Here is a 14,150-nt window from a genome sequence, read left to right on the forward strand (position 1 = left end):
CCCCTAATGTTGGGAAAACTAACAACTCATGTCATAAGTAAATATCGATTTAATAGCTCAACAGTATTACAAGTAGACTCATAAAAATATATATTCCCAATCTCTTATTATGAATCATCTTTGTGCGTTGTGGTGGAGCAGTTGGAACATATACCTCACATCCAAAAATTGTAAGATGAGAAATATTTGGCTCTTGACCAAAAATCAATTATAATGAGGAGTATTTATAATTTATTGGCTTGATGCGTACAACATGTAAATCAATACAATATCATGCTGAAATAGAAAGTTTTATTCTCATAAGTAATGATTTAGCTATTAGCTGGAGGCATTTGATAAATGATTCAGCTATATCGTTTTATGTGTGAACATAAACTACAAGATGTTCAACTTTTATCCCAATTGACATACAATAATTATTAAAAACTCGAGACATAAACTCACCAACATAAGCAAGATGAATTGTTTTAATTGCATAATCTAAAATTAATCATTTAAACAAGCAATATCGCAAACGACAGTTTGCGAGTTGATAACGCATGTGATTATTTTGTAGATGCATCTACCAAAATCATATAATGTAAAAATCATTCACATGGTGGATGAATGAGCCCATATTCATTTCAGAAATGCAAAACATTAAATCTCAACTTTAGCTAGTGAGTTTCTAAGAATCATTTTTCATTGAGAACAAACAACAATTGATAATTCTTTAAATTAAAGAATCTTCTGGTTCTTTAATGATGTCCATATGAATTCTCAATTAATTTTCCCATCATATATAATCCAGGATGGTCTAACTGGTATGCCAAGTAGTAAATTCATTTGATTTAGTAAACTTCTAGTTTACTTTAACATGTGTTTCAATTGTACTAAATTGTAACCAATTAATAATTTTATTACCATTCCTTTTAATTTGTATCCACATATAAGTGCTATTGTGACATTTACTACTGGAAATGTCTAAATCAATGTGAAGCCTATAATGCCACTAAGTCAATAAATATAATTTCTAAATAATTATATACTTATTTTCTAGGTGTACAACAAGTACATAACCAATGACTTTTCATACATAAATTTTCTCTTTTGTAAGTTCTCATCAGTAATATTTTACCATATAATTTTAATTGAGAACTTATTCTGAATACTGTAGAGTTATACTCGTAATTTTTAAAAAAACTTGCAACTTTAGGTGCATCTAACCATAATAAGCTTTAGATTGAGTTATCATATTCTATTGCTCATAAGTAGAAATTTCACAATCAAATATTTTGCTTTCAACCCTTTAATGGGACGATGACAAAAAAATATCACAAAGATTATAAAATAAATATTAATTAATAACCCAATCCCTTTTTTTATTCATATGAAATATAATATTTTCCTCATTCACAATCTCAATATGAGATCTATTACAAATATTTTTTAAAAGTAATGCATTAACCATCACAAATTTTGTGCTTTTTAGATATGATATAGTAGCTCTTCTAGAGCTTTCAACTAATTTTGTTCTATCAAATATTAGAATAATATTTGTTTGTTTCAGTTCCAAATAAGATAAATATTTTCTATCTGTAATGATATATTTCATTACTACATTTTCACATCCTTCCTCAAAGAATACTAACATAAACAAAATATTTGGGCATACGCCACATATGTGGCCAATAATATTTCAGATCACATTGATAACATAAGTTATCTTTACCCTTTGAAGAGTTACTTTGAGAATTCTCATTGTTCTCTTATTTATTACTATGTTCCCACTTTTAGTGGTCCATAATTATATCTTTTATTTTCTTTATGTTTGCATTCACTTTAGGGAATGTAACAAATCTGGTAGGACAGATTTTTAAATGCTTCTATTGATTTTTTATTTCATAATCACAATCGCAAACATGCGTGGATTTTAAATCAGAATCTATCCATTCATGTTATGATTATTCTCCAATTATAATAAACATGATATAATAAATAAAACATAGTAAAATATACTTGAAGATCTTTAACATAATCGTCATCACCTTGACTATTATCACGAGCACATATTAATAGCAAACATATCTAATCAACAATTATGTCTTTTACATAAAAAAAACCAAATCTATACTTTACCCATACTTGTACAATAAATCAAAGATCGGGAATAAGAACCATAATCCATTCTGAGATTGAATCTTTCAACATCCCGAAGAAGAAGTTGTAAGGGTTAAAGTTTAAGGTGAAAAAGAATTTGATCTGTGGGACGACTTTGAAAGATTTTGAAAAAAATAGAGAATTATCGTACTGATAACGTATTATAAAATAAAGAGAGATGGATAAAATAAAGAACAAAGAAAATATGAAAGCAATAGAGAATGTACTTTATTGATCAAAGGGATGATTACAATGCTTCATCAAAGTCTCTATTTATAGGCATAAGAAGTATAAAAGAAGTAGAGATCTAATTCTAATGGTTATTAGAATTTAAAGTATATCAAAACTTTATCTTAATCATGATAGACATCCACTTATTAAAATATTAATAACAAATATAAATTTTATTTAGTAGTGATGATTAATTTGAGATATAGTTTTATATAAACATACATCGCTAAAAATTTAGGTGTATATAATCAACATCTCCTTTGTCAATTATTTTTCTAAATACAGAAAAACCATTTTTGTAATATATATATATACATTCTCTTTTATTTATGCTTCTATCATATTATAGTAAAGAAACTAATCAAGTAAAGATGAATGTATATCTTCAATTGTGGTGATTTAAAAATATAACTTATATTATCTGGTTCTATTGTAGACTGATTCTTATGATCTTTAGAATATTTAAAATTTCAATTTGAAAAATTAAAATATTTTTCATTTTTAATTTTTTTTATAAAAATAGAAAAGCATTATTTAAAATTTGAAATACTTGCATAAATTTTTTGAATTTGTTATGTTATAAATTTTTTGGTTTTGGGAGTTTTTTTATTATTATAAATTTTGAAATTATAATTTTTATTAATGGATTTTAAATTTTAATAAATTTTAATTATTTGGTAACATATAAGATAAAATAGTTTGAAGGGATAATTTGCTTTGAATAAAAATATTAGAAAACAAATTGGATAACAGTATAAAGATTAAAGACTAATTTTTTTTTATAATGTTTCGTATATACAATATCAAAATAAGCATTTAGGGCAAAGTTTTAATGGCGGAATTATTTTGTTCTATCATCGAATGTTAATAAATTATTTCTTTTTAATAAAAGATAGATAATGTAATCTAAAATATAATATGTGTACTGTTATGTGACCTTGAGGATGACAGAACATTTGCAAAAACAGTACGTAAACGCAAGTCTATGGGAAAAAAAAAGGAACATGTTGGCTGTTGGTACTGTTCTTAATTAAAGTCAAAATGTTGAATTAGAATCCTTTTCTGTATTCCACTAAATATATCAGTTTTCCAAACAACTACCAAATAAACAATGAAGGTAAGACACAGTCAAGCTTTTCATCATTTTAACCGAACCTTTTGCTTTTTAATGCTGTCGGCGAATTGTTTAATGATCACAACACTCAACCTCTCCGTGTAGAGCTTATATATAATTCTCGACGGAAAACCCTTTCTCCAAAATGGAGAAAATATATCTATCATCATTCCTTCGAGTGATCCTAACTCTCATATTTCTCTCCACAAAACCCTCTCATGCCCTGATAGATATCGGTATTAATCCGCCATTGATCCCCAACCCTCGACTTCACAAAGCTTATATAGCTTTACAAGCTTGGAAACATGCCATGATCTCAGACCCCAATGGCTTTACTTCAAATTGGTACGGTCCCAAAGTCTGCAACTACACCGGAGTGTTTTGTGCGGCATCCCCAGATGATCCTTACGTTACGACGGTGGCCGGAATAGACATAAACCATGCAAACATAGCTGGTTCTTTACCTGAAGAGCTCGGTCTCCTCACTGATCTTTCTCTTTTCCATATAAACTCCAATCGCTTTTTTGGTAAGATACCTGAAAGTTTTAAGAAACTCAACCTTCTTTATGAGCTTGATATTAGTAATAACCAGTTTAATGGAGGGTTCCCTTACGTTGTTCTTTATTTACCTTCACTCAAATTCCTTGACATCAGATTCAACCAATTCAGTGGGTCAATCCCTTCACAGTTGTTTGATCTGAAACTTGATGCTTTGTTCTTCAACAACAACAACTTTCAATCATCTTTACCTACAAACTTGGGGAACTCTCCTGTATCAGTTATTGTGATGGCTAATAATGGCCTCACAGGTTGCTTTCCTTCGTCAAGTTTGGTGAAAATGGCAGGAATTTTAAAGGAAATTGTTATGACGAACAATGGATTTAGAGGGTGTTTAAAACCAGAACTTGGCGCGTTAAAGGGAATGAATGTGTTTGATGTTAGCTCTAATGAGCTTGTTGGGTCACTGCCAGATGCTATTGGGAAAATGGAGAGCTTAGAACAGCTTAATGTGGCTAATAATAAACTATCTGGTTATATTCCAGAAAGTATATGTTCATTGCCTAAGCTAAAGAATTTCACTTTTTCCAGTAATTTCTTCATTTCTGAACCTTCAAAGTGCCTCAAAGTGAGGTCCAAAGATGATACAAAGAATTGTATCCCATATAGGCCATTTCAAAGATCACCAATGGAATGCAAAGCTTTCTATGCACATCCACTTGATTGTAGTATCTCTGGCTGCTCACCTCCAAGTCCGCCGCCGCCGCCACCACGGATGAATCATTGGCCATGACTAAATCAAAGCTCTTAAGACTTTATTTCATTTTGGTGATGCTATCATGCATGTATGGAACTTAAAATCTTTCTTTTTTGTGTGTGCGGTTTTTTCTTTCGAGAATCAACATCCAAATTCAAATTTTATTGGTTAAGTATTAGTCTTTGTACTTTGAAGAGTTGTGGATTTAATTCTTATACTTTTATTTGGTCATTTTTAGTTTCTATACTTTTCAAATTTTAAAATTTTAATTCTCACCAAACAAGAACTATTAAATTCATTTAGTAAAGTTATGTTATTTTCATAATTTGATGTGACAAATCTATTATCATATGTGTAATGTCATGTCTCTTTTTTATATCTATATATTAGTCACTAAAAATCCAATTAATAGATTAACGACTATCATTTGCATCAAGGTTAAAATTTCAAAATTGAAAAAGTATAGGGACTTAGAAAGATCCAATTGGAGAAGATGGACTAAGTTTACAACTGTACACATAGTACAAGACTAAAAATTAAATTTAACAAAACAAATTTATCTATTATTGTTTGGTTTAGGACTAAAATTTCAAATTTTGAAAAAGTATAGTGATTAAAAGTGACTAATTCGAAAAGTACAAAGACTAAAATTGATCAAATAAAAGTATAAGGACTAAATTCATAACTTTCACAAAGTACAGGAACTAAAATTAGAATTTAACTAAATTTTATTTTCTGTACATTTCCTGGGTTGGTGAGAATAATGCTACTCGGGTTTTCTTATCTATTTCTTGCTATATTTGTTTCAGCTCACGTTCTCTTCTTCAACAAAAGAAGAAAGTGATGAAGTGATTATAAATTAAGGAAAATAAAGTTTGTTTTAATTGTAAAATGATTATTCAATAAACAAAGTTTTGGCCAAAAAGAAAATGAAAATGACAGCAAGATTCAACCTTCAATAAATATGTATATAAACAAGTCAAGGTGAGCTGCCGCTGTTGTTATTAATCGTGGTCTCATAGTCGACCGCTGAGGTGAGGAGATGAAGGAAAATGTTTGTACCTAATTTCCGACCTACTTAATTTATAGCTAATAAAAGGAGGAAGGTTTTAAAATATATATATAAATAATTACTATAAAGTAGAATACATTTGATATATTTGAACATTCTAATGTTTATTAAAAAAAGAATTTTATATTATTTATAAATATGGATTTTGAATAAACATTCTAAATGCCTGATAATACTTTTTTCTGTTTGTTTTCTTATCTATTGTTCCTTTTACTTTCTTTGTTGTTTATTTTATATCCTGTTATTCTTGATTTATTCATCAAAATCTTCAAGGGAAATTCATGGTCTACGAAGAATAAAAGAAGCTTATAAGAGAACCAACTGCGTCAAGCTCTTGCAAGGCAATCTTCAATAGTTGCAGATCTTAGAGGATTCAATCTCACACTTAAAAAATTTCTATGAATTCTCCTAAATCGCTTAACTGCTTCAAGAATTAATTAAATCTTCATCAAGAAACCTATAAAGCCATGATCACTGGTAAAGAGAGCCAAGATTCCAGAAAAAAGAAAGCTGGAAAAAGGATTCAAACCTGCAACAGTTCATAGATTTCTAGTCCTTAACCATTAAGGTACGTCACGTACTTGAAGGTTTTTCGTCGCACAGTAATATATTTAATCACATAATACTTGGGTTTTAAAAAAAATAACTAAAATTAATTAATTAATTATGAAAATCGCATAAAAAACAAATTAATTATGAAAATGTGGTGTTTTCTACCGTTTTTTTTGGAGCCGCTTGACTGGTTGGTGACACTACCTTAGTGTTTTTTTAAAATGATTTTTTATTGATGCCGTATGACACATTGGCGGCACGAAATTAAAATGTGATAAATCAAAATGTTTAGGGACTTGATATGAAATTTTCCTTTTTAAATTGACTATTGTAAGAAAAACTTATGTTTAAGGGATAATTGCTTTATAAACTTTTCTTTTATTATTTTCTTTTTAAGGTCCCTGAAATATCTCATTTAATAAATTCAACTTTTCCATATTTTTACTTCATTTTTCCTTCAATTTCTCGGTTAGCAAACATTGGGTTTTTTTTTTGTTAATTGCTTCAGTCCCTTCTTTTAACATATCAAGCAATGGGACAGTCAAATACTTGGTGATATATGTTAGAACCGTAAAAATAAAATCTAATATAAATTTAAAATTGTAAATTAGGATCTATTATGTCAAATTATCAAAAACAAATCAAGAATAAAATTAGATGCGAAAGCGTACCCGAATTCACCGATTTCTTGAAATCTACAGATATTGGGGTTTTGATCTTCCAAATTAGCACACAAGAAATTCAGAGAATATTTGCTCTCTCTTTTCTAAAGATGAGATATTAGAAAATTTATCTTATGTATAATTTGGGGATCAAAACCCTAATATATAGTTTTTGCACATTAACCATAATTTCTAATCAACCCATCATTAATTAGAAATTTATACTATAGTATCTATACATATTTGACCAATACTTTATTTAATAATTAAAGCCTAATAAACATTAACCAAATTAGATCACTTTTAATTTGGGTTAACATATTATGATAGTAAATAATATGTAATTACCGGCCTTATTATATATGTGATGTCCATATTTTCCAACAATCTCCCACTTGAATAACATATATTAATTACTCTATAATTACATGTCATTATATAACCTTATGAGCTTAAAACTTTACTATCATATCTAGAAATGTATTGCAAACAATCTTGTCCATTAATTATGTTAACATAGAACCAAGGAGACTTTCGTTACATATATCATAACTAAATCCATCCCTGATCACGTATATTAACACAACCAGATGACATAGTTTAGGTATGGATGTGTAGCATGAAAATTACATGTAATATGATCTAAACATGTCTATTTCCAACTGGTCCTCCTTAACCTTAGTGAGATCAAACTTTACCAAAACCAGAGTGTGAATAAACCAAATAAACTTTATTTCTGCAGAAAATAAACTTAATATCCGTAAACTGAAACAACTAAAAATGTGCTTATAACATAAAAGCATTTAAAAGTACAAACTCCCACTAAAACCAAATATCCTTAAATGACATTACACCCATATGAGCAGTGTGCTCATGAAAAACCTTGGGTGGTTGTCCCTTAGTAAGTGGGTCCACGATCATGGAATTTGTCCCAATATGTTTTATAGGCACCTAATCACTTTGAACTTTTACTTTAACAACTAGAAACTTAAAGTCTATGTGCTTTGACTTTGATGTGCTCCTTGTTATTGGAATAAATGACTACCAATTATTGTCACAATTTGCACCGTAGTGACAATTTTGCATCAATATTCTATCAAAATCGGAGTTTGTATACCTAATGATCTCTAACTTATTAGACCTCTGATATCTGAGCATGTAATCTTTTGTTCTATGAAAGTACCTTATAACCTTCTTGGTTGCCATTCAATGGTCCATCTCAGGGTTAGTTAAATATCTTCCTAACATCCCAACAATATACGTAATATCCAGACGCATACATGCTTGAGCATACATTAGACTCCTAATAGCTGATGCATAGGGAATCTTCTGCATTTCCTGAATTTCAAGGTTACTTTTTAGGGAATCAATGCCTTCTTTCCGAGTATATCATTTAGCTACAAGATGCGCCTTATACCTCTCCACATTACCATTTGCATCCCTTTTGGTTTTAAATATCCATTTATAACCAATTGGTTTTGCAGCTTTAGATAATGAGACAAGTTCCCAAACTTTACTGTCTTGTATAGACTTATACTATTCTTGCATGATATCAATCCACTTTTGAGAATTAGAACTTTTCATAACCTGATGAAAGTTGATTGAATTATCTTCCATCATTCCATTTTCACCCTCATGGTTTTGCAGAAATACAACATAATCATTTGAAATAGCATTTCTCCTCTCTCTCGTGGACCTCCTTAATGTCATTTGTTCTTGAGGTTGTTGAGTTTGTTCTTCTAGAACAATTACCTCATATTGAATAGGGAGTTGTTCAACATTGTCTTGTTGAAGTTCTAGATTCACTTCTTGATCAATGATAGGTATGAGAACTTGAACATCGTCAAAAGTGATAGTAGCAACTAAGTTAGAATCCAATTCCTCTTCAAAAACAATGTCTCTAACCTTATTTCCCCCTCCAAACTCAACATCCTAAAAAATGTTGCAGTTCTTATATTAAAAATATTCCTAATTATGGGATCATAAAACTTATAGCCTCTATATCACTCAAAATAACCAATAAAGTAGTTGTTTACTATTTTGGAGTCCAATTTCTTTTCATGTGGCCTACAAAGGCTTGCTTCAGCTGGATATCCCCAAATGTGAAAGTGCTTTAGACTAGGCTTTCGACCTATCCAAAACTCATAAGGTGTTTTTGCAATTGCTTTAGTGAGTATTCTATTAAAAATGTAAGCTGACGTCTTTAGAGGCACTAGTCAAATGAACACTTTCAGCCTGATCATGTTTCAACCTTTCTTCCTTTTGCACATAATAATAAATGAGCTCATTTAGAGTCTATTTATTCTTTCGACAGCTGTAACTAATTTTTAAATTGGTTAAACTATGCAGGAAGCGATACCAAAACCATAAAGCCAAGTAATTCCTCAACAAACTTGATCTTAAGTGCCTTAAATCTTGAAGCAACATGGAACATCTCTATAATGTACTCCCTCACGTTTCCTTGACACTTTTACTTCTCAGACATCAAAGAAGTCAAAAGTGATGACATCTTAACCTTATTGTTTTTGGCAAAATGTTTCTCAATTTCGTCAAGGAAACCTTGGCCTAAGTAATCTCTTCAAATCCTTTGCCCCTAAAGGCTTTTGCAATGTTGTGCTTAATGATTATTAGACTCATGCAATTTGAATGATCCCACATTTCAAAATCCCTTTTAACATTAAGGGTGTTTTTTTGTAGTGAGAGGTGTAAGTTGTTCTTCCCTTAGTGTAAGGTCTATGTGTTAGAGTATGCCCAAAGATCAATCATGAGATGGTTGTAATAACATACTTGATTTATCATGTTTATTAATATAATGCATTACCATTATTATTTCAGTTTCTTTTTTGTGTGTATAAATAAACTGTTTTCTAATTATGTCCTAAGAATAATATGATTATTCTTAAAAGATCCTTAGTCAAGTATTATTGTTGGATAGGACAACAATAATGCATTAAGACTAACATGTAGTTGATTGATGATAAAGAGTTATCATTGATATGGAATATCAGAATCGATGCATGAATATGTGTGTTAGAGAACAACATATTGGACTGACCCATTATGAGTATGTTTCTTGGATTATTATGTAATTGTCACGACATTACTCAAAGTGATTAATATGTATATGATCCTCAGACTTGAGATCATCATAATCCCAACATCGTGAGTAGTATATTTTGATACAGTCAAACGTACACAGTAACTGGTTGTTCTATAAAGGCTGGTGTTGGATATACCACAATCGATGTAGAGGAATATGGTTGGTCAATATAGAATAAGTCCCTCCTACATAATGGGAGTAATATCTTAGGCCACTTGATTAAGTGAGACTAGAAATGCATGGCCATGCTCAAATAAGTTGATATGAGATGTCATACTTATTTGTATATCGTAGTCTGCTTAAAATATCAAGGAACATGGAATGGACTATACAAGTGTGACTATTCCATGACTTGTGCCAAATCCAGAGATAAAGGACTTAAGGATTATTGCATAAAAGGTTAATCATAAAAGGTTATGTCGAATCATGATCTCTTGTGACTTAGGTAGCAATGATGCATTGCTAGATGCCACTCATTGTTTGTAACATTGGAATCGTTCTAGTATTACTGCTAACGTTACAAGAACCTACAGGGTCACACCCTATAGTTAAAATGAACGGAATAAACCATAGTTGGTATTATTTTTAGGTGTCACTTGAATTACATTAATTATAGAATTAATTTAATTCAATTTCCAACACATTATGTACAAGGTTGTTGTACACATAATGAGGTTAGCATATGAATTCAAATAAATATATGGTTTACCGAAATTATATTATAATTAATGTAATTATAATTTTCGGTTTAAAATATTATTATATTTATTTTAATTCATAAATAAAAACCCTAAAAAATAAATAATAAGGATATAAGTATACCGTTTTTCTTTGTTTTGGTCTAGCAGCCGTCAAAGAAAATTCACTCTCAAAATTGTTTTGGGGATTTCTTCCGTTTGTAGTCAACTGGGTGGATCACGTAGAGGTCGGAGTCTCGATAGATTGCGGCTTAGTTCGACTGTAGATCAGACTACACGTTGTTGAGAAGTTGCTGTCTACTCAGAACAACATTAGGTAATTTCGTAACCCTTTTCACCCCGATTCGTTCCTCACACATGGATCTGTGGTTAGGGTCGCCGATTATTAAATTTTTCCGCTGCGCCGTAGGGGTGCCGGCGATCCAACACTATGTCCATACAACCAAGCATTATAAGTAAGTGTCTTTTTTATTCCTTGAAATAAGTCTAATTAAGCATGAGTATAGAGTTTATATTAGTAGATATTGTGGCAGCAAAATATGAACTAGCTAAATATAGAACAAAATAGATAAAAACAAGCTCACATGAATATTCATAAGTAAGCAGTAAATTCAAAATAGTGGCTAATCCCATCTCAAGATACTGAACACAACATTAATACCAAGCCTTTGGAGAGTAATATTTAACAGTAAACAGTACTCTTGTTATAGCAATCAAACATTGACAATAAATTATGTCAAACAATGAATCAATCTTTGGACTAACTTATTGCTTATATAAAGTACCTTATAATTATCACGCATTTATCACCACAAATGTCATTGAAATTCTGCCAACTATTAACTTACCTTTAGGTCAATTAATAAACAAATGAACCACAAAAATATATGATCATCTTGATATTTTAAATTAACTGATCTATTCAAAAGAGGTCACTATGGCGGCATTTTGTTTCAACTAATCTATTTAAAATATTATTCATCCTTAATTAAATCCCAAAGCCAAAATCTAAATTATTTTTTCAAAATATTTTAAATTTAAACCAGAATAATTTGAATAAAGGCAAATCTCATCTCAAGATATCAGATACTCCATTAATATTTCATCTTTGAAAAAAAATTAACTTGTAAGTGATATTTGGTGTATTAATCAAACACTGACAATAAGAACACGTTGAATAAATCTTCCTTTGGACCAATTTATTGCACATATGCAAAACCAAATAACCTTCACATGTTCATTACCAAAATTGCACATGTAAATTTTTAAATATTAATCTTCCTTTCAGCTGATCAATATTACTATAGCTTAAGTTACATGCACACAAACTTTTACATTTTAAAACAAAATAATTTCAATGACAGAGGTCACTTTGAGAACTTATTATTTCAATTAAGTTATTTTAAAAATATATAAATATACCAATATTCAAATTTAAAATTTCCATAACAGTCAAAGGTCAAACTATTTTTTTATTGCTTTATAGATTCCGAAATAAACTAAAATAAAGTTGTCTTAATAATGCAGTAATAAAAATCAAAAACATTAATCTTTGATTGATTTTTTTTTGTTTGTTCCAAAACCATATATATGTTAAAGCCAAACATAAATAATGTACTGACTCAAGTCCAAATAATTAACAAGCACATGTATTCATAATTTTGACATAGACAAAACACCAAAGTAATTCACGCATATACGTGTATTCAAAATCAAATAAAAAAACTTACCCTACATATACCATGTAAATTCAAAATTGTATTTATGATTAAATAGAGATTCACATGAATACTTGAGAAATATTTTCAAGTTAATAAATCTAAAAAAAATCATAATAGTTAACATATCCCACGATTCATACAATAAACCAAAACACCAAAAAATTCTCGAATCCGAGACTCGCTAACAAATAAAAATAACATAAACCAGACCAGAGGCACTAACCCTAAAACCTTGACAAAAAGATAGATAAAAGAAAAATTGCTAGCCAACAACAACATTAAAAAGCAAAGATAACATATAATCAATAATAGGAAAAGCAAAATTCATGGGCAACGAGGGATTGATTCAATCACTAAGTTAAATTGTCTTAATGATAAGACACCTTGAATTTTCAGAAGCAACAATGGCCTATCAACAACGCTATCAAGAAACCCAAAGAAGTATCCAGACCCTTGACAAATGGCCGAATAATTAATCTGTATCTAAATTGTGTAATTTCGAAACATCATCGCTTGCCGAATTTCAAACCCTATAATGTTTAATATAAATGTAAAAGATTTAATGTGTGTGATTGAAATATCAAATTCTTAAAATTTAAAAAATAAATCAATTTAAAAGTAATAGAGAATCAATTTATTCTCAATAATTTATAATATGATGAAACTTTGATATCATTTGTTAGAATCGTAAAAGTAATATTTAAAATAAATTTAAAATTGTAAACCAGGATCTATTATGTCAAATTATCAAGAACAAATTAAAAATAAAAATAAATATGAAAACGTACCCGAATTCATTGATTTCTTAAAATTTACGGATCTTGAAATTTTGATATTCCAAATTAGTACACAAAAAATTTAAAAAATATTTATTCTCTCTTTCCTAAAGATGAAATATTAGAAAAGTTATGTTGTGTGTAATTTGGAGACCATAAAGATAAACTTTAACCAATTTAGATCATTTATAGTAAATAATAACATGTAATTACATTTATTATATATGTGATATAAATATTTTACAAGAGTAGAAAAGTTATGTTGTTTCTCCTCATCCATGGCTGCATCTGTTTGTTCAATGGCTTGAACAGCAACCCGAGCAACGTTTTGCTCAGCTTCTTTCCGGTGTGGAAAAGTCAGCCTAGAGGTTAAGTGTCTCAACCAACACGAACGGTGGCTTTGAACCTCGGAGCATGCCCAAACCCTTCGTTGCAGCTCTGGTAAACCGGGAGACCGAGCCCGAATCTCTGAGCATATTCTTGCAAACGATTCTTACGGAAATGCTCTGCTAATCCTAAACAAACAAACAAAAACAGAACACATCAAATGATATTAACATCCGACACCGATTACTAGTAACTAAACACAAAACTGTTAACAAACAAACCTTGGGTCATTGTGGCTTTGTTTTTGCTCTTTGCTTCAACACTATACTCAGCTTGAGAGCCTGTTGAAAATGGGTTTCTGGGTTTCTGCAGAAACAAAATGAAGTGAATTCAAAAGGCATTGGGGGGGGGGCTTGCAAATGGGTAGGAACCAAAAGCATGGCCATGCTCATCAGGCCATTACATTGTAATCATCATCGCCATTCCTATTTTGGGTTAGAGAA

At 30.0% G+C, this 14,150-nt stretch overlaps 1 protein-coding gene across 1 annotated transcript; it reads left to right on the top strand.

The window, feature by feature from the left end:
* Nucleotides 1-3,578: 3,578 nt before the first annotated feature.
* LOC107915190 (leucine-rich repeat extensin-like protein 6) lies at nucleotides 3,579-4,963 on the top strand. Its single transcript, XM_016844348.2, has one exon. The coding sequence runs from the start codon at nucleotides 3,630-3,632 to the stop codon at nucleotides 4,773-4,775; it is 1,146 nt and encodes a 381-aa protein (XP_016699837.2). The 5' UTR covers nucleotides 3,579-3,629; the 3' UTR covers nucleotides 4,776-4,963.
* The last annotated feature ends 9,187 nt before the right edge of the window (nucleotides 4,964-14,150 follow it).

This window comes from Gossypium hirsutum, chromosome D10 (genome assembly GCF_007990345.1).
Source record: "Gossypium hirsutum isolate 1008001.06 chromosome D10, Gossypium_hirsutum_v2.1, whole genome shotgun sequence".
Lineage (NCBI taxonomy): Eukaryota > Viridiplantae > Streptophyta > Magnoliopsida > Malvales > Malvaceae > Gossypium > Gossypium hirsutum.